The 22,200-nt window shown below is 42.0% G+C and overlaps 1 protein-coding gene across 1 annotated transcript in view; it reads left to right on the plus strand.

The window, feature by feature from the left end:
* Nucleotides 1–320: 320 nt before the first annotated feature.
* SLC9A4 (solute carrier family 9 member A4) overlaps nucleotides 321–22,200 on the plus strand; it is a 68,920-nt gene continuing 47,040 nt past the window's right edge. Inside the window, exons 1-4 of the mRNA XM_030201450.1 lie at nucleotides 321–700; nucleotides 5,106–5,569; nucleotides 8,898–9,157; nucleotides 11,568–11,785. Coding sequence (XP_030057310.1) covers nucleotides 478–700; nucleotides 5,106–5,569; nucleotides 8,898–9,157; nucleotides 11,568–11,785 — 1,165 coding nt within the window. The 5' untranslated portion in view covers nucleotides 321–477. The remainder of the gene's footprint in view (nucleotides 701–5,105; nucleotides 5,570–8,897; nucleotides 9,158–11,567; nucleotides 11,786–22,200) is intronic.

A 22,200-nucleotide genomic window follows, 5' to 3' on the forward strand; every position in this document is an offset into this window, starting at 1 on the left:
CAGCAGATGTCACCATTGTAACTTTTGAACTGAATAGAAAATACTAATTTATGTGAAACAATTACAAAAAGACAGTTCCTTGAAAAATGATTGTACCTAGTGCCCTGCACATGTAGAGTAGGGTATACAAGAGAATGGAGTAAAAGGTGTGAAGAAAGAATGTGGGAGAGACCCATGAACTCCAAACTAGGGGAAATATAAGCAATCTGAATGAATGTGACTTTTTAAAATAGAAACTTGAGCACTATCTTAAGTAAACAGAGTGACTGTAACCCAAGGCAGCTTGTGAAAAGGAAATCATTTCACAGGGAATGCTGAAGGCTGAGGCTCAAGTTTCGATTCTTAAAAGAAAGATGTCTACAAAGTGGGACTTCTTAAATGACATCACAGTGGGAAATTTGATCAGGTAGACTGAAAAACTACAAAACATTTTTTAATCATGGAAAACTCAAGTGCTAAAGGCCTGAAGCAGTAAACATGGATGCTTATCAACATTTGGAACTGAATCTGAGTTATGTATTTTTCATGATCATGGCTGTGGAAGGAGTAAGTAGCAGCCCAGAAAATGGATCTTATCCCACACAATCAGAACCTGATGATCAGGATGAGAGAGTGCATGCTTTCACAGTGGATTATAATTATGTACAAACTCCTTATGAAATTACACTATGGATAATCCTTGCTTCCTATGCTAAAATTGGTGAGTAAAAATCATGATTGGTTTTCTTTTGATGTTTCTTTCTGAACATGTGCTGTATGAAAAAGAGCTACTTCAGTAATGATTTTTAAAAGTACATTTTTCTATTAAATTTTCTTCTAAAATTTTAAAAGAAATTGTAGAACTGTTCTACTGAAAATGAATCAGACTGTTCTTTGATAAAACATTTATTTACAAGGAGAATTATTTATTGGAAGAGGGTCAATAAGAAAAGCAAATATACAAATATATTAATTTTACAGTGAAAATAAGGGAGGTCAATATTCAGCCGGTGGTGATCAGCGTTTTGCTGACTGCTGCCGGCTCTAAACTCATAAAGTCAATATTGGGTCATGTCCAGGCACTGGAATTTTCAGGTTTGTGTAGCCAGCTAACACATAACCAGTTATGGGGCTGTTTTACAAAGGCACGATAAGCTCTATGCACGTGCATCGCATCGTTTGCCAAAATGAGCCTACCACTAGGCTGAATATCTAGACAGACAGGAGATTCTATGCATAGAACATAGGCGTGTCAAGCTATAGCATTTATCGCTTGGTCACTGTATATACTACAGTGGAAAAAAGGCCTTGAGAAGCCCCCAGCTCTGGTTTTAGCTTCGGGGGCTGGACTGCTTCATCATCGGCCTAAAACCTCTTTACTTTTTATTTTCTTTTTAACATTTTCTTAGCTTTGCTCATTTGCTAAATTTCATAAATATTACATTTTCTATGCAGTAGATTACTTAGCTTGTCTGTTGCTCCTTCTCATTCAGGTCCTTCCTGCACCTTAAGTTCTGACCACGATCTACGATGGCTAGCGTTTCAGTGACCTGCCTCAGGGTCTAGTGGTCTGCGTTTTTATCTCCACCAAGAGAAACATCCTGTCCTGTGTTCTTCTATATAGGTTGAGAAAATGTCATATTTTATAACCTATAAATTAAACATCTTCAAATTGAAATAATTTCATAATCCATTGTTAATAGCTGGCTGACCTTCTTCAATATCAGTGCTTTCTGATCCATAATACCTAGCAGTTGGAAGATAGGATACCCCAGTCATAGGGAGGGTTGACTCTGCTGGTTTGCTCAAACTTTCAATAATGTTCCTTGTTAGCATCTACAAAATTTTCAGATACTACTACTACTATTTAGCATTTCTATAGCGCTACAAGGTGTACGCAGCGCTGCACAAACATAGAAGAAAGACAGTCCCTGCTCAAAGAGCTTACAATCTAATAGACAAAAAATAAAGTAAGCAAATCAAATCAATTAATGTGTACAGGAAGGAGGAGAGGAGGGTAGGTGGAGGCGAGTGGTTACAAGTGGTTACGAGACAAAAGCAATGTTAAAGAGGTGGGCTTTCAGTCTAGATTTAAAGGTGGCCAAGGATGGGGCAAGACGTAGGGGCTCAGGAAGTTTATTCCAGGCGTAGGGTGCAGCGAGACAGAAGGCGCGAAGTCTGGAGTTGGCAGTAATGGAGAAGGGAACAGATAAGAAGGATTTATCCATGGAGCGGAGTGCACGGGAAGGGGTGTAGGGAAGGACAAGTGTGGAGAGATACTGGGGAGCAGCAGAGTGAGTACATTTATAGGTTAGTAGAAGAAGTTTGAACAGGATGTGAAAACGGATAGGGAGCCAGTGAAGGGTCTTGAGGAGAGGGGTAGTATGAGTAAAGTGACCCTGGCGGAAGATGAGACGGGCAGCAGAGTTTTGAACCGACTGGAGAGGGGAGAGGTGACTAAGTGGGAGGCCAGCAAGAAGCAGATTGCAGTAGTCTAAACGAGACCAGAGGTTCAGATTCCTGGCATAATTATCCAGATGTTCCATTTTTTTGTGAATAATCTTTTCATTTTTCCCTCCAAAAAATATATGAGTGGGAATTGTAGACAGTGGAATAGGAGGAAACAGTCTCAGGTTCTCCACCCCTCCCCCCTTTTTGAATGGTATCTTATAAACAGGATCCTAATAAGTATTAATTGTAATATTTTTGAATGAATCTTTTGGCACATTGTAGGGAAAACCAGTAGCCAAATGACATAATCAGCACTCCCCGCAATACAACACTAAACAAAAGTTATGTCCGAAAGATCAAATTCAAAGCACATATTTTAATTTCATTCTGGAGCTGATGCAACTCATGTTCCCACAAACAGGAACTTTCATATTTAATAGTTTGACAGGAGAACAGAAAGCAAACACATAATATGGGTAAGCCAGTCAATTTCCATTTAATCAGATGCCTTCGACCTATGTATAGAAGGGTCAGTGTAATTTAAACTATTTAAGGCTCAGTCATCTCCTGTAAAAGGTAGTTTGCTGAAATGTTTCTCAACTTCAAGTTTTGCTCTGAGTACAAATAATCAATTGACTTACACATGTGAATGAAGGTGACTTACAAGTTAATTTTTTACAGCACCTGAAGCCTCTTTAGTAACCGAACACATGTTGACAGATGTGGACTATGTGGCTCACTCGGTTGCCCACTGCTCTAGTCCAGGATATCTCAGATCTGTCAGCTCTAGTAGAGCCTTGGCTGGGCCTTTCAGTGTGATAGTTGCACCCATCGCCCTTCTACAGCCCCATTTACTCATATTTCCCAGCTGCCAGCTGTACAGGTTTGCTTGATTGTAGGATATTGCTTTTTTTTTCCCTAGATGCAAAGTCCTGCCAATAACCCATGTTAGAAAATTCCCTGCCCAAACAATCCCTCATATTGTCCCATTATATATGGAAATGCTTCAGAGCTGTGCTGCCATTTCATATTGGTTGACCTTCTACTCTTTACAGAGAACCAGGCATGGCCTGTGGGGCAAGGCCAATTAGCAAAAGGCTACTAGGAATGCTACCAGAGAAGCAGAGACCACTCGATTAAGACTGTTGTAATATAGGTGCTACTGCTTCTGCTGGATAAGTAAAGAAAGGGAGACTGATTCAAGTAGCTTCACTTGTCATGGTGCAGCTCAGAAGGAGAGCAGTGGTAGTAAAGCCCTGTTGGGCCTGATTACATTTTCTTGGAATCACAAGAAATGAACAGAGTTTATTATTGTATCTTTACAGGCCTGAAGAAGGATTAAAAGTGCTGTTTGGTTGCAAACTGGTGTGGCTGTGATTGGAGTTTATGACAATTGTCCCCAATGTTTTACAATAATTGGAGGTGCTAAACCCAATGGGAATTGCCTCTCATTGGATACAGTTGAGAAGTTTGCTGAATATTGGGGGTGCTCAAGTACCTTCAGCACCCACAGAGCTGGCTCCACCTTGGTACTTGCTGTGTAGTCTTAGCACTCACTTTACATGGGAAATATTCCTTCCCTTTTCCTACTGGAGATGCTTCTCCTTATATCCTGTACCTGAGCATACTGTTAGCTATTCCAAAAGCTGACATTGGAAGGATGGGGACTACTGAGATGGGAGCCTTCGTAAGGGGGCTTAACCAGCAGGTGGGGATTTGTTTCAGGGGCAGGTAATCACATGGTGAACACTTGACCAAATGTGGGAAGGGGCTGGAGGGGGCAATAGCTGTTTCAGCCAGCAGGGGGCTTGCTATTAGGGGGTGCTATGGTTGAGGGTATGTTTGCTATTGTGGGGACCATTGGGGGGGCCATTGACGAGCTGTCAATGGGTGGCGGTAAGCGCTCCCCACTGCATGGTCATATGGTAAGGGTTATCTCACTGCGTGGCCATTTTTGTTTTGAGGCATTTTACCAGCTGCGAAAAAAGGGGCCTGGTGCATGGGATAACAGCCCTTGCCACTACCGCAGGGCCCTTTTTCCCGCAGCTTAGTAAAAGGACCCCATCTCCTTTTTTTTTTTTTAAATTGTGAGCTCTGCAGGGACAGGAAAATACCTAGTGTGACTTCCCTTACTCTGTTCAATGGAGAACTGCTCAATCGGAACACCTTTCTGTAACATGAACATGGCAAGTACTGGGTCTAAATATAGATGTCCATCATTTTGAATATGGACATCCCTTCCTCTTCTGCAATTGTTATTGGATGTCTATCTTTTGGCCTCTCCCGAGTCGCACTCAAAACATGCACAGACCACAGCCTCTTAACATACGGACATACAGCAGTTTTAGATGCCTGTATTCTGGCTTTATAAAATCAGGATTTGGACATACATGCAATATGGATGTCTAAATGGCAGTTTTCAGCATCCAAAACATGAATAGAGCTTCTAAAATAACCACAATAGTGATCTGTTTTATTTTTATGTTGTTCTTCTTGTTATTTTCTTGTATTTTCATTATCCCCTCCAAAAATAAACATATATTGTGTTTATCCTTATGACTCATTTTTCCAGTTTTAAAAAACCCTCATTGAAACAAAACCTGTACCATGTTGCTATTGCTTACAGCTACATGACCATTTATTCATCTAACCTTGTATTTTTCTTGATTTTGAAGGTTTCCATCTCTACCATAGACTGCCATCAATAATGCCAGAAAGCTGTATCCTGATTGCAATCGGAGTACTACTCGGAGGAATTATTTTTGGTACTGATCACAAAGCACCACCAGCCATGAGAACAGATATTTATTTCTTATACCTCCTACCACCTATTGTTCTCGAAGGAGGATACTTCTTACCTACTCGGCCATTTTTGGAAAATATTGGGACCATTATTTTGTGGTCTTTTGGGGGGACGCTCATAAATGCTCTGGGCATTGGTATTTCTCTGTATGGAATTTGTCAGATTGACGCATTTGGTTTAAGTGATGTTAGTCTGCTACAGAATTTGTTATTTGGCAGCTTGATTTCAGCCGTTGACCCTGTGGCAGTACTGGCTGTCTTTGAAGAAGCCCATGTTAATGAACAGCTTTACATGATGATTTTTGGAGAGTCCTTGTTAAATGATGGAATCACCGTGGTGAGATTTTTTTTAAAAACTTTTTTCCCATTTTGGACCCAAACCTTTAAGGAAAAGGTTTCTGAATAGTGCAGCATACTATATAAGCCACTTCTTATATTGTTATGTAGGGTTTTTTTTGCCACTCTCAGTTGGCATAGTTTTCAAAATTGATTACAAGGAGGTAGTGATGAGAATAGTTGTGATATTAGCTTTAATGGGTAGAAAAGCAATACAATGTAGAGGTAAAGAATAAGATAGCATTGCGAGAGTAAAACTGACTGGAAGAAAGGTGAAGGGATGCAGAATAGGTGGGGTGTGAGCTATAAAGAAACAGTAAGCAATATTTTTAACTGGGGCCAGGAACAGACAAGAAGTTTTGCAAAGGATAGAAATAATAATAATAATAATAATAACAACAACAATAATAATAATAATAATTTAAATTCATTTCAAGGGGAGGTTGCAAAGTGCAGCACAGGAAATGATTAGCAAGACATTGCTTGCTAGTAAGTCAATTTGTGAATCACAGGTTTCGATTGGATTGCGTATGACTGAAGGGAAATGTGAAACACTATAAGCCCTTTTGGAGACGACCCATTACCACAGAAAAGAAAATTATAGTAGGCAGGCATACTCATCTCTTGTACAAAAGGACAGAATTTCCCTGTTTTCTGGTCTGCTGAACTTCTGAGAATTGTGGAAGTCCCCCTTACTGCTCCTTCTTTTGCCCCCTTTACCAGTCGAAGGCTAAAGGAACTTCCTAATGCCATTACTCTATTCCCTTTCTCCTCCTTCTCCTCACACAGATTAATGGAGAAGCAAGACCACCTTGCTCTCCCTGCTGCTGCTGCTCTATCCATCTCAGTCTCTTCTGCACTTTTCTTCCACCCGAACCATAAATGTTGACACCTGTGTTGTAGAATTTCTCACCACATGGATAGGCATTCCAGGGGCAAAGAATACATGTGGTGTAAGTAGGATTGTCACTTGTACATCTATCCCCTCATTCTATAACTTGGCACCTGTATTTACACTTGCTATACTTTAGGAATCTCTGTTAGTTCAAACTGGTGTAATAGGCTAATAATATAAGACAATTTCACCAGTATTTATTTCTATTTCATATATTCAAACAATTTTTTTTATTTTTCTATATGCAGTGCTCAGAAATTGCTCATGTGGTTTATGCCATATGTCGTGCAAACAGCCCGCAGCATCCAACCATCATTGCACTGTTCCTACTGTCCTCCTATTTTGGAATCACCATAGTCTATTGCAGATTTAACTACTATCTAGTAGTAAATAAGACCACTTATCTGTGGGTGGTCTCCTGGTGATGGGGGTAGGATGAGTGTTCGTTGCTGCTGAGGCCTTCACCGTTGTGCTAAAGTGCAATTGAGAATTGTAATTGCACTTTAGCACAACGTTGAGATTTGGCCAGCTCCGACTGTATTATCGAAACGAAAGATGACCAGCCATCCTATTTCGATAATACAGTCGGGTCACCGCCTTATGGGGCTGACCATATAAATGGCCAGCCCCATTCGATTATGCCCCTCCAAAGGTCCATTAAGCCTAGCATCCTGTTTCCAACAGTGGCCAATCCAGGTTACAAGTACCTGGCAAGATCCCAAAACAGTACAATACATTTTATGCTCCTTATCCTAGAAATAAGCAGTGGATTTTCCCCAAGTCATCTTAATAATGGCTTATGGACTTTTCTTTTAGGAAGCTATCCAAACCTTTTTTTAAACCCCGCTAAGCTAACTACTTTTACTACATTCTCCGGCAATGAATTTCAGAGTTTAATTATACGTTTAGTGAAGAAATATTTTCTCTGATTTGTTTTAAATTTACTACTTTGTAACTTCATTGCATGCGCCCTAGTCCTAGTATTTTTGGAAAGAGTAAGCAAGATGACCATCTGCGAAGGGGTAGGTGTTAAGAGAGAGGAAAGGGAGATACTTGGGGACAGCACAATTAAGGGTTTAAATACTGAGTATGGGGAGTAGCACAACTGAAGGTTTGCCTGGGGCATCCGATACTCTTGGGCTGGCCCCGGTAGCACTCTTCCAACTATAGTAGCAATGCTTAACCCAGACCTCAGGACACACCCTGCCATTCTGGTTTTCATACTTAATATCTGCAATTCATATGCATGAGCTAGATTTGCATGCACTTCCTCCACTGTATGCAATGTTCCTCATCCATATGAATTGTGGATATCCTGAAAACCAAACTGACAGGATATGACCCAAGGACTGAATTGAAAATCATTGTAATACAGTTATTCTGTACTGATTTAAAATTCAGTTTTATACATTGTTTTTTTGTATGTCTTGGGCCATGTGATAATGGGGATACTATAGCACTCCATAGCCTTTTTTTTTACAACTTGTGTTCTCTATTAAACAATATGGTATTTAGAAGTAATATCCCTATTGCTATTGCAAGCAATAAGAATCTGGAAGTCAAACTAATAATTTTTTCCACAGATGTAAAACGGCTGAAATTATGTAATACTAGGGATGTGTATAGCCAAAACTAAGGGGCCCTTTTACTAAGCCCCGTAGGTGCCTACGCGTGCCAAATTGGAGTTACCACCAGATTACCGCATGGCCCTTGCGGTAATTTAAATTTTGGTGCACGTCCGCTACGTGCATCTGAAACATATTTTTTATTTTCTGGTACATGTAACGGGCGCGCGCAGAGTGGCATTTGACATGCTTAGGTCATTACCGCCCAGATTCTTTACCACCAAGGGAAACATGCTATAAATATCTGTGCATAGATGTAGGCAAAGAGGGCCATATTCTATAAGTGTGCATAAATTTTGGAACAACCATGAAATGCCCATTTCCCCACCCATAACCACGCCTCTTATTGGCTCCGTGCATTCAAATTTAGGCGCTGTGCGTTACAGAATATGCTTAGCGAGTTACGCGCATAAATTCTAATTATTGCTGATTAGCTCTCATTATTGCTTGCTAAGTGCTATTAAAAATGTTTATTGGCTTGTTAAGCCAATTGAGTTACATACATTGTTATAGAATACGCTTGGATGTTGGTGCGGAACGCTAGTCGTGATATATAGACTCCGGAGGTATATTCCTATGGATGTCTCAGGTTTAGTGCCAGCTGATTTGTTGTGCAAGCCAAAAACAGTAGCACACCTTAGTAAAAGAGTTGCCATGCTAGCATGTACACTCAAAATTGAGCCCGTAGACGCATAACTGCATGTGTAAATGTGAGCGCTTAGATTATAGAATTTCCCCACTGCTCTTTAGCCTGTGACAACCCCCAGGTCTAGGGAAACAACTAACACGTGTTTATTTTCTTCATACAGGTATTATACAACATGTTCATCTCTTTCACTCACATGCATACTTTTGAAACCATCGAACCTGTTGATGTTTTTGCTGGTATTGCTCGGTTTTTCAGTGTTGGAATTGGCGGCGTGCTTTTTGGGATCATTTTTGGGTTTGTTTCAGCATTCATCACTCGTTTTACAGAAAATATTTCTTCCATCGAACCCCTCCTTGTCTTCATGTTCAGTTACCTGTCATATCTATCTGCTGAAGCACTCTACCTATCTGGCATTTTGGCGTAAGTAATAGCATTTAATCCTAAAATAGTAGTTTATAATCCTATAATAGTGGATAAAATGTTTGGTTTTTTTTAATGGGGGTGTTATAGAAACCAAACATATTAAAAAAAATAACATCTCAGAAAATATCAAGGAAAAATGGGCATGCAATTGTGCTGTAGTTAAAGAACAGTATTTCTTTGTAATCTCATGATATAGAGATACTTGTCATAGAGTATTTTTTTTAACAATCTATTATCAAATAAGTAGAATTAATATAGGAAATAGTACAGCAATCATTTTTTTTGCATCAGAGTTCCGTGTTTAATACAATGGACTAGAAAGATATGTAACTTGAGTGCATAAGTGTACAGAATTTTTGCCAGTTTTGTAGAACGTGTACACTTATTCACAGAACTGGCAGCAAAACACCTGAGCACTGTTCTGTAAGGGCATGTGTAAGTGGCATTGCAAATAATTACAAGCGAGGCGTTCATATGGGTGGAATATGGGAGGGCAAGATTACCATTTGGGTGTACAACTTACAGGATAGAGAAAGATACATGCATTTTGGCACCCACAGTTACATCACGTCTATGCTTAAATGCAAGGTGCATCTATACCAGGTTACTGTAGTATTCTATAATGGAACCTGGGCACCCAAATTCTGTTCTAGAATAGGCCTTGAATGCGCAGCATCAGAGCTTCTAAAAGGAGGCAGCCACTTATAGAATTGTCCCCTAGATTAATTGAAGATTCTTTTACTCACCTAAGGACAGATTCTATATATGGTGCCGAAAAAATTGGCACCCCAAAAAATGTGCTTAGCACTATTCTATAAACCTCACCTAAATTTAGGCACGGACTATAGAAAATGCATAGCACTCGACCCTATGACTTAAATTTAGGTGTGACCCTTTACACCAACTAAAACCTGGTGTAAATGCCTGCATCTAATTTAGGCGCAGATTGGGCATATTCTATAACAGTTCGCGTAATTTTTAGGGAAGCCCGACCTGGCCATGCCCCCTTTTGAGATCCACACATTAGAATTTAGGTGCACCACTTTACAGAATGCACTTAGAAATTTGCGCTCAAAATGCTAATTAGTGCCAATTAGTGCCAATTAGTGCAGATAATTGCTTGTTATTGGCCAATTATTGGTACCGATTGGCTTGTTAATCATTTAAGTTGCATGCACAACTCAAGCTGCCATATTACAGAATCCAGTCCTTAGGGGATAACTATATGAATGCTGTTTTATGCATGCATGCTCCTAAGCTGAATGATCACCACTGCATTGCAGCCATAATTTTGACTTGTATTTTATAGACATGTAGGTGCCAATGTGTCTTTATAAAATGACCTCAAAATAGGTGCCTACTTGACCTCTCCTCCTAGATGACCTGGTATAAAATTATCCTCTTAAATGACTATTAATTCACTCAAGTTCATATGTTGTTATTAATTAGAAACTCAAAAACACAGCTTCACACTCACTGTGTAACAAAAAGGGTACAGGAAACAGCTCACTTCCAATAGAGATCAATTGCTACCATTTATATAGTTTTAAGTGGAGAAAAAAGGCTTCAGTATCGCCACCCAGCCACCCGGAAATTAATCGACTATTAGGCTTGAGCTCGGCACACCATCATCACGCCAAAAAAAAAACTCCACAATATAACCATATGTTCACAATTCTCTGGTGATTATTTTGGCGTGATGATGGTGCGCCGGGCTCAAGCCTAATAGTCGGTTAATTTCTGGCTGGCTGGGTGGCGATACTGAAGCCTTTTTTCTCCACTTAAAAATATATAAATGGTAGCAATTGCTCTCTATTGGAAGTGAGCTGTTTCCTGTACCCTTTTTGTTACACAGTGAGTGTGAAGCTGTGTTTTTGAGTTTCTAATAAAATTACCCTCCACTGGGGCAGTTTTTCAGTTACGTTTTCCTTGTAAATGTTTTTTGATATTCAAGGATACAAAATATGTATTCTTTGATCCTGAACAATTGAGGTCATTCCTTGATAAGAGGAAGGAACAATGTTAATTCCATATTGGTTTTGGGTTTTGTAATTTAGGAGTGCCACTGCTTGATATTCCTTTGTTTCTAATCAGTAATACCAGCTTCCGATGGTTTTGTTTAATCTTGAATCTCATTTTTGAGGACTATAGTAACCAAATTAAGAGTATATTTGATTATTTACTATATCCCTAAGAGCGAATTGTTTGTATTTGGTGTAACGTTTCAAAGAAGTTTATTCTTTGTATAACTATTAAAATCATAAATAAAAATTTAAAAAAAAATTACCCTCCACATGTCTATGAGAAAATGATCTGTATACCTCTGGTTTACTGTGCCAGAGCAGTGTTTACTCAGTACTAAGGCTGAACTAGCCAAGCTTATCACAAAACTTTCTCTCTCTGAAAGGATAACAGCCTGTGCAATGACCATGAAGAAATATGTGGAAGAAAATGTTTCTCAGAATTCCAATACAACGATAAAGTATTTTATGAAGATGTTGAGTAGCGTCAGTGAGACCCTGATCTTTATCTTTATGGGAGTATCGACGGTTGGAAAGAATCATGAGTGGAACTGGGCCTTTGTGTGTTTCACCTTGTTTTTCTGCTTGATATGGCGGGCATTAAGTAAGAGATTAACCTTTCCAATTCATCAAATCTACCTATGTTAGTATACATTTTGACGACAACCATTTATTAATCTCAATTCATCAGGAACAGAGGCTTATCAGATTGATAAAATGTCTCTGTGTTGCAGTTTATGATTTTTTTGAGTTTCCCTTTTAAACTATTAAATAGAAGGGCCTAGCTCTACTAAACTTTGTGTGGGCTAAATTCCAAGAAAAACTGATTTTTCTCTGTTCCAGTTAGTGAGTGATTTAGGGTGAGGAGGGATAGCAAAATTAGCAGTTTTCCAAATGTATAAATGGTTGTACTTTCCTCTTGTACTGAAAGCAATGCTAAGCCTGTACAGCACAACAGAAGTTATTATTAAAGGTAAACTATATGCTAAGAGCCCTGATTACTAAGCCGTGCCATAGGCATACTAACTTTTTAGCGCGTGCTAAAAAGTTAGTGCGCCTATAGCACGGCTTAGTAAACAGAGCCCTAAGGGGGTGTTTTAGTAAAGCTTAGCTTGAGTTATCTGCAGCAGGGCCCATTTTATTCCTGTGGGCCCTGCTGTAGATAACTTGAGCTAAGCTTTAGTAAAAGACCCCCTAAGTGTTTAGAATTAAACATGTGTGGCTGCCTTGAAACTGCAAATCACATTGAAGATACTGGGGAAGATTCTATATATGGCGCCTAAAAATTTGGCACTGAAATCAGTGCCAGCTAAGCATATTCTATAAACAGCGCCTAGATTTTGGCACAGTATATTAAATACGCTTAGTAGATATTTCAGTGTGTAAATCTAGGCGTATCCATTTATGCCAACTAAAACTTGGTGACATTCCTGCCGTGTAGATTTAGGCGCACAGGGACATATTCTATAATTACACATTTAAATTTGGGAATGCCCACAAAATGCCCAGTTCCTTGCACATAGCCACACCCCTTTTTACCTGCATGCATTAGAAATTAAAAGCATTGCGTTACAGAATACGCTTAGCAGGTTGTGCGCGTAAATTCTAATTCGTGCTCATTATTGCTTGTTAAGTGCTGATATTAGTGCTGATTAGCTTGTTAAGCCAATTAAGTTGCATGCAGTATTATAGAATCCGCCTGGATTTGGGCGCGAATCTCTAGGCACAGATCGCTAGGCGCGCTGTATAGAATTAGGGGAATTATGCTGAAAATCTGAGCAGCTGACAATGCTCTAGAAGTTGTGTTCTTTTTTTTTTTTTTTTTAATAACTTTATTTATACATTTCACATATACAGTACCAAGAATACCTCTTGTACAATCAAGGAGAACTGTAAGAACATTTTTACACTAAAAAAAAAAATCTCCATCAACATACTCTCCCGCCTCCCCTGTTAGTCCACAACTGAGGCCAGGGACCAAGCCACTATTCTGGGAAAAGTAAAACCAAAATTAATCCACTCAAAAGAAAAAGGCACTGTAGGGAGTCATGGAAGGCCATTATAGCTGAGGTGGAGATGTTACCACCGCCCCAGGTGCCGGAGAAGGAGTCCCCCTGCCCCCCCGGGAATCCAGGAATGCTTTTAATTGAACCGGTTCAAAAAACACATATTTTACAGCATTCAGCTTCACCACACATTTACAGGGATAATTGAGCCAAAAAAGGCCCCCCAACTGAAACACAGTGGGGCGCAACTTAAGAAAAGCCTGTCGCCTCCTCTGCGTTACCTTGGTCACATCAGGATACATCCGTACTTGTACATTCAAAAACTTTTCTTTCCGATATTTAAAGAATAACTTCAAAATCCTATCTCTCTCAATCTGTGTAACAAAAGTCACTATAAGGGTAGCTCGCTCCCCTTGCCCCTCTTCCCCCTCCAACTCCCGAATACAGTCCAAGGTGTCAAACCGCCCAGCAGACTCCTCGCTAGCAGCCCGCTCTCCTTGAACCCCTCTCTTAAAAGGCTGTAAGTAATAAATCTGCGAGATAGGCGGGCATGCCGTCTCAGACACCTTCAACACCTCAAAGAGGTATTTTTTAAAAGTCATTATCGGTGCAATCAACTGTTGTTTGGGAAAATTGATCACTCGCAGAGTATTAGCCCTCTGCCGATTTTCAAGCGCCTCAATCTTCCTGTGCAACCATTTATTATCAGTAATCATAGTAGTCTGTACAGCCTGAACCGATTTAATAGCCAAATCATGGGCCTCCGCTCTTTCTCCCACAGTCTTTATTTGCAAGCCCAATTGAGTAACAGTCTCGGTTGGAAGCTGAGAGGCCTGTGACAATAATAACATTTTCTGGGACAATGAAGTTTCCAAAGTAAGCAATGCATCCCAAATAGTTTCCAGTGTAAAGTTTGGAGGTTTTGGCAAAAGTGAAGACTTACTCAAAACTTCAGCGCTCCTCTGGGATCCCATAGAGAAGCCGGCCTCCTCCTCCGTCTGTTGCCCCCCTGGAGCGCCGCCTCCCTGCACGCTGGAAATCTCCCCTTCCGGGGCCTTCTGTGCTCTCCTGCCGAGAGCAGGTCCTGACTCTGAGCCATCCGCCCCCTCCTCGGAGGCCAGGAAGCCCCGTCCGCTCTCGGCTCTCATCGTCGCCGGCATGGGAGGCGGTTCCCTCACCTCCTGGCTGAGCTCCGTCTCAGGCAGCAGGGACGCTTCGCCTCTCTCCGCCCCTCCCGGCAGCAAGACGCCCGAGTTCAGCTGGCTGCCTCCCACCACCACGAAGCGATCCATCGCGCCTGAAGCGGGTCCCGCGGGCGCCCCAGGACCAGGCACCCGCTTACCCTTCCGCTTCGGCATTCTCCAGGTAAAACGCTATTGCGGGAAAACTCCATGAGCTACTTCGCCGCGCTCCCTTCAGGCCGCCATCTTGGTCCGCCAGTTGTGTTCTTTTTTAATTTGTATGAAGTATTTATTGGTTATTGAAAAATCCTTTTTCATATCATACTACATAAGGAGAAACAACTTACATCGTATTTGTGTTTTCAAACAAAAAGAGCCTCCTTGTATACCACAACAAAATTCTTTGTAACAATACCACTATAGCATGAATTCCAGTACTTCCAGCAGCATTAACAATGACCTCAGTTCTTTATCCTGCATTTGGAACACTGTGGGCATATAAAGGGTTTTTTCAGTCTTTATATCATTTTGGCTTGCATGTGAGTAGTGATTCAAAGATAGGAGTAGTACAAATAAGCCTGCAGAGAAACGTCAGTAATGTAAACAGGAGTGCCATATTTGTTTGAGACTGTAAGTTTCACCTTCTGTACCACAGTGACTTAGAAACCAGCAGTAACCATATAAGCTACAGTTTTTCCTGTAAATATCCCATTGGTTTATAAGAAGATTGATTCCACCAAATTTGGAATACACACATTTTTGACAGAAAGATATTTGTCAGCTTGAGTGAGTAAAACTGATCATATCCTTTGTTAAAAAAATACATTACTCAGATACCCTTCCCCAGAAGCCCCACACACCTTCCAGAGGTCCCCCAGAAATCCCATGCACATCCCACAGATACACTCCTATACTCACCTTATCGACACAAGGATAATTCTATAAGGGCCGCTTTTACCAAGCTGCGGTAAGAGGGGCCTGCAGTGGCATTGACATGTGGATTTGCTGCGCGCCAAGGTCACTTTTTACCACAGCAGGTAAAAGGTGGTTTTCAGCCTCCAAAAAGGTTATCAATAGAAATCAAACAAAATAAAACATGGAAAAGAAAATAAGATGATACCTTTTTTATTGGACATAACTTAATACATTTCTTGATTAGCTTTTGAAGGTCGCCCTTCTTCCTCAGATCGGAAATAAGCAAATGTGCTAGCTGACAGTGTATATAAGTGAAAACATTCAAGCATTACTATGACAGTCTGACAGGGTGGGAGGATGGGGGTGGGTAGGAGGTATGCATGGGGACATCAAAGCATATCATTGATATTCTAACAGGATGGGTGTGGATAGGTGAGGGGAGGGTGATCAACAGCCTCCAAAAAGAAATGGTCCTGCGCTAATCACAGTGATTGTTGTGCAGTCATTTCCAGAAGAGTCCTTACTGCCACCTATTTATGTGACAGTAAGGGCTCCCGCGTCAATCCAATGGTAACCAGGCTGCACGCAGCACTGCACGATTACCGCCAGGTAAGCCCTAGGTGGTACAAAAATAAAAAATGTTTTGTCATGTCTGGAAATGGTGTGTGCTGTGGGTGGGAACTACTGCAGGGATCCTGCGGTAGCCCAGCGGTAATTTCAATTTGGTGTGCGGCAAAGTGGTAGTAGTTCTACCGTCGCTTCGTAAAAAGGCCCCTAAATAAGGTGTTAACATTTATATGTCGATTGCACATACAAATGATTAGAAAGACCAAAATTCTATTACCGTATTTTTCGGACTATAAGACACACTTTTTCCCCCCCAAATTTGGGAGGAAAATGGGAGGTGCGTCTTATAGTCTGAATGTAGTTTTAAAAGCACCGTAATTCCATTTTGCAAGGTCACACCCTCGCTCCCTTGCTTCGTTTTTGCAAGGTCCCTCCCTCCCTTGCTTCGTTTTGCAAGGTCCCCCCTCCCTCCCTCCCTCCCTTGCTTCGTTTTGCAAGGTCCCCCCCTCCCTCCCTCCCTCCCTCCCTCGCTCTGTTTTGCAAGGTCCCCCCTTGCACCCTCCAAATTTTAAAAGTTTTACCTGGTCGTGGTTGCGGAAGCAGCAGCAAAAAGATGCACGCTGGGCGCATCAGTCTTCCGTTCTGACGTCTCTCTCAGCTCTGGTCCCACCCTCAAGGGGCGGCACCAGAGCAGAGATAGACGTTAGAACGGAAGACTGGTGCGCCCAGCGTGCATGCTTTTTGCTGCCCCGACCACGACCAAGTAAAACTTTTAAAATTTGGAGGGAGCGAGGGGGGACCTTGCAAAATGGAGTGAGGGAGGGAGGGAGGGGGGACCTTGCAAAACCGAGGGATGGGGGACCTTGCAAAACGGAGCGAGAGAGGGAGGGACCTTGCAAAACCGAGGGAGGGGGGACCTTGCAAAATGGAATTACGGAGCGAGGGAGGGAGGGGGGACCTTGGAAAACGGAGGGAGGGAGGGACGGAGGGGGGGCCCTGGAAAACGGAGAGATCGGGGGCCCTGCATTCGGACACGACGCACCGGACCATAAAACGCACCTAGGCTTTAGAGGAGGGAAAAAGTGCGTCTTATAGTCCGAAAATTTTTTTTCCTATTTCTCTCCTCTAAAACCTAGGTGCGTCTTATAGCCTGAAAAATACGGTAAATGCTATACTGTTAATATTTGCATATCTTAAACAGTATGGATTTTACAGGAGAGCGTATGGATTGGTGGATCTTGGGCAGGGCCTTTAATTATGTACTTAAGTTATCGAATATTCATTATGAGCATAACTTACGGAATGCTCTAAGCTACACCACTTATGTAAATTATTGCACTAAAATTATGCACATGCCCCTTCGATATTCAGTGCTATTTAACTGGCCAGAACGGCTGCTGACCAGTTAAATAGCGCTTAACTGGCTATCCGACGATATTCAACAGGGGATAACTAAGTATCCCCTGCTAAACATCCTCAATTAGTGGCTAATGGATAACCAGTTATATCGCACAATATAACCGTCTATCTGCCGATTGTGAGTTTAGCATCCATATTTGGCTGATTGAAACTATAGAATATCTTTGGCTGATTTCAAGATAAATGGCTACATCTGAATATTAATTTGACCAATTACCTTGAAACTGTACACAAATATGCTGGATATTCAATGCCAGTCACCAGAAATGACCTTGCATTGAATATCCAGTATCAACATTGACCACGGGAGTTGGCTTGTTTAACTCCCCTAGTCTGAAAATTGGCCTCATGGATTTTACATGTGTAACTCATATTATAAGTACATAAGTATACTGGGACAGAACGAAGGTTCATCAAGCCCAGTATCCCATTTCCAACAATGGCCAATCTAGGCCACAAGCACCTGGAAGATCCCAAAACAGCACAACACATTCCATGCTGCTCACCCTAGAAATAAGTAGCGGACCTTCCCAAGTCCACCCCAACAATGGCCCATGGACTTCTCCCTCAGGAAGCCATCCAAACCTTCTTCAAATCCCGCCAAGCCCACCGCCTCCACCACACTCTCTGGCAACAAATTCCACAGTCTAACTACACGCTGAGTGAAGAAACATTCTCTCTGACTCGCTTAAAATTTACCACTCTGTAGCCTCACTGCATGCCCCCTGGTCCTAGCACTTTTGGAAAGAGTAAACAAGCGATCCACGACCACCCGTTCCATTCCATTCACCATTCCACACACCTCCATCATATCTCCCCTCAACCGTCTCCTCCCCAAGCTGAAGAGCCCTTGCCAACTCAACCTTTCCCCATAGGGAAGTCATCCCATCCCCCATCCCCCATCCCCCTCATTTCCCTTCTCTGTACACCCACTTTCCTTAACAGAATAGGCAACACATAGGCTCCCCCTCGGAACCTAAATATAAATGCAGTTTTGTAGAATTCCCTTCAAAGGAGTCAAAGGCAAGTGCACCATAAAATTCAGCAGCAGAAGATGGTGAATTGCTGTGCATCTGTGTGTATGTGGAGGGGGGGGGGAGGGGCAGAGAATACATTTTCTCTCCAGTTCTTCCTGAGTACTTTTGTGTGGTGACTCCATTGTATACAATCTATATTTATTGACATTTATTTATTGACTTTTATATCCCACATTATCCCATACAGGCACGAGTTCAATGTGGCTTACATTCAATTGAAATAACAAAATGAAAGAAAAATTAGTACAGTTTCAAGATAGAAATATGAACACAAATATGGATGATCATAATTTTAAGTAGATAATGGGGAAAGAATTGTAGTAGTCACAAAGGGGTCCTTTTACTAAGCTGTGGTAAAAAGGGGTCTGCGCTAGTGTCTGTATGTTTTTGGCACATGCTGAAGCCCCCCTTTTACTGCAGCGGGTAAAAGGCTGTCAATTTTTGTGAAAAAGAAATGGCCATGTGGTAAGTAAAGGGTCCTTTTACTAAGCCAAGGTAAAAAGTTGGCTGCGGTACATATAAATGTAGGCACATGTTTTGGGGTGTGCTGGGACATTTTTTTACCACATCTGCAAAAAAGGGGCTTTTTTTTAAATGGGAAAGGAAAAGGGTATGTGGTAAAACTGAAAACAGCGTGCGGCTAAAACCGGCCTGAGCCCTTAACATCACCCATCGATCTAGCGGTAAAGGCTCACGTGCTACACATGTGCATGGGAGGAAATAAAGAAATAAAACACCCAGGTGTTACAGGCATGCGGCAAATCTGAAATTACTGCCAGGGGGCACGGTAGCACGGCGGTAGTCTCATTTTGGCGTACACTGTATGCATGTAGAGCCTAATGCGCCTTTGTAAAAGGGCCCTTAAACCACTTACCACACGGTCATTTTGGGGGGGAGCCCTTACCGCCACCCATTGAGATAGCGATAAGGGCTCCCACTCTAACCTGGCGGTAACCAGGCAGCGCATGACGCTGCCTGATTACTGCCGGTTAAGTTTTGGCACTACAAAAATAGGGCATATTTTTGTAGCGCCTGAAATGGCGCACGCTAGGGGTGAGAACCACCGCTGGGCTCCTGCAGTAGCCCAGCGGTAGCTCTGGATTGGCGGCAGGCTTACCGTAGCATAGTAAAAGGGCCCCAAAGTAAATTTGGTTAACAATAATCAATAACAAAGTAGCATAACTAATGAATTACCCATCAATAAGAATTTTTTCAAAAGGTACGTTTTTAACATTTTATGGAAGCTCAAATGTTTCTGATTTGTTTGGGGAGGAAATTTCACCATTTGGTGCCCTGGTATGAAAACCCAGCTATAAAAATTGATTTATAAATTACATTCCTACAGCTGGGGAAGTGGAGCAGTAAAGTAGTCCCTGGATCCTATGATGGAGTTTCAGTAAGGAAGGTCAATTAAGGATTGCATGTATGAGGGGGCTATACCATATAGTATTTGAAAAATAAATATAAATAATATGAAAGAAACTCTAGCTCTAATGGGAAGCCAGTGTAGTTTCTGTAGCATTGGAGTAGCTCTTTCATTGTGTGATGCCCTAAAGATGAAATCTGAATATGAACTATGAAGTATAGTAGGAAAGAAAAGGAAGAACACATACATGCTACACGTCTCCCAGGGTAAAAACATGTCCACCTGTACCTTACACACTAGAGTTAGAGAGGTAGTGGTAGCAATAGTGCAGACACTGCAGATGAAAATAAAAACCATGGTGAACCTGTTCATGGACCGACTAGAGCAGAAACAAAGTGGAGACAGTCTACTGCAGAAGCAGAACAGACATCCAAGCAGCAGATCCAAGGAAGGACAAACACAGCAAGAGTTTATCCAAATGTCAACTTTAATGGAAATAGGACCCAACCTGGCCAAGTTTCGGAAAAACCTTCATTAGGGGTCACATAGAGGGGCATAATCGAACGAAAACGTCTATCTCCATGGGCGTTTATCTCCGAGAACGGGTCCATGAAGGGGCGGACCGAACCGTATTTCGAAAAAAATAGACGTCCATGTTTTATTCGACAATATGTGAGCTGGGCGTTTTTGTTTTTCAGCGATAATGGAAAATGAAAGCGCCCAGCTCAAAAACGAATAAATCCAAGGCATTTGTTCGTGGGAGGGGCCAGGATTCGTAGTGCACTGGTCCCCCTCACATGCCAGGACACCAACCGGGCACCCTAGGGGGCACTTTTAGAAAAACAAAAAAAAAGGTAAAAGAGCTCCCAGGTGCATAGCACCCTTCCCTTGTGTGTTGAGCCCCCCAAATCCCCCTCAAAACCCACTGCCCACAAGTCTACACCATTACTATAGCTCTAAGGGGTGAAGGGGGGCACCTACATGTGGGTACAGTGGGTTTGGGGGGGTTGGACGACTAAGCATTAAACAGCACAATTGTAACAGGTAGGGGGGGAAGGACCTGGGTCCACCTGCCTGAAGTCCACTGCACCCCCTAACAACTGCTCCAGGGACCTGCATACTGCTGCCAGGGAGGTGGGTATGACATTTGAGGGTGAAAATAAAAAGTTGTGAAACATCATTTTTTGTGGTGGGAGGGGGTTAGTGACCACTGGGGGAGTCAGGGGAGGTCATCCCCGATTCCCTCTGGGGGTAATCTGGTCATTTAGGGCACTTTTTGGGGCCTTATTCGTGAAAAAACAGGGTCCAGGAAAAGTGCCCTAAATTCTAGCTATAAACGCATATTTTTTTTCCATTATCGGCGAAAGGCGCCCATCTCTGTTCGGGTGATATCCATGCCCCAGTCCCGCCTTCACCACGCCTCCGACACGCCCCCGTCAACTTTGTACGCTTCTGCGATGGAGTGCAGTTGAAAACGTTCAAGTTTGGCTTTCGATTATACCGCGTTATTCGTTTTTGTGAGACAAACGTCCATCTCCCGATTTAGGTCGGAACTTGGGCGTTTTTCTCATTCGATTATAAGCAGGATAGGTTTCCACAATACATTCACAGATTCAATGCATGTACTGCAATACCTGCATAGAAAAAGCTCTTGTCTGATTCCAAAAGTCAGTAACCACCAAGTCTCTAGCCCAAATTCAAAAAACACAGTTAAAGATGGACCAACTGGAGCGAGAGATAATCCACAGCGGTTAATGAAAAAGTTAGGAGCATTGAATACAATTAAGTAGAGGCCTGCAGATGAAGAGGAAACAATGTACCTCTACCTTTTTGCTACAAATCTTATATTTAAATCAAGAGAGCTCTTCAAGAACTGGATGAATGAAAAATATTGCCACAAGAAAAGCTGCAAAAGCAGACAAATTGAAGATCTTTACCCCAATATTCAACCCGTGGCGATCAGCAGTTTTAAAGCCACTGGCTCCGTGAGCAGAATCTATCCTGGATATTCATTTCTGGGCACTTGCGTTGAATATTTGGGCTAGCCACAGACCTGGAAGTTATTTGGGTGTCAGACAGTGCATTTTCTCTAGCAAAAAAGGTGCCGGTACTCAAATGCCAGGCCAACCTTCAGGAGTGGGGTGATCACTGATGGACCCACCCCACAATAGCCAGGCCCCCTGCAACCAGTCACAGAATCTACGAAAAGGCAGAATTGGGGTGTAGAACCTGAGCTCTTTCATTAAAACTTGGGGTCCATGGGTCAATTTTAGCAGACAATGGAAAAAGTGCCAGTACTCAGTACCCCCAAGTACCCACTCAAAAAAAGCCCTGGTGTCACATGATATTTAGTGCTAAATGGCCAAAGTTAGAACTGGCTTTTTTGTGGTTCTACTTGTTGGTTAGCTATGTGGGCATCGAATATTGCTGGTGCTTGGATAGCTTCTGCCTTCTTCCCAACTCTGCCCATAGCCTGCCCCAGCACTAGCTAAACAGTGTGGCAGTGGTCAGAGGCCATATTCAGTGAC

Source organism: Microcaecilia unicolor, chromosome 4, assembly GCF_901765095.1.
Source record: "Microcaecilia unicolor chromosome 4, aMicUni1.1, whole genome shotgun sequence".
Lineage (NCBI taxonomy): Eukaryota > Metazoa > Chordata > Amphibia > Gymnophiona > Siphonopidae > Microcaecilia > Microcaecilia unicolor.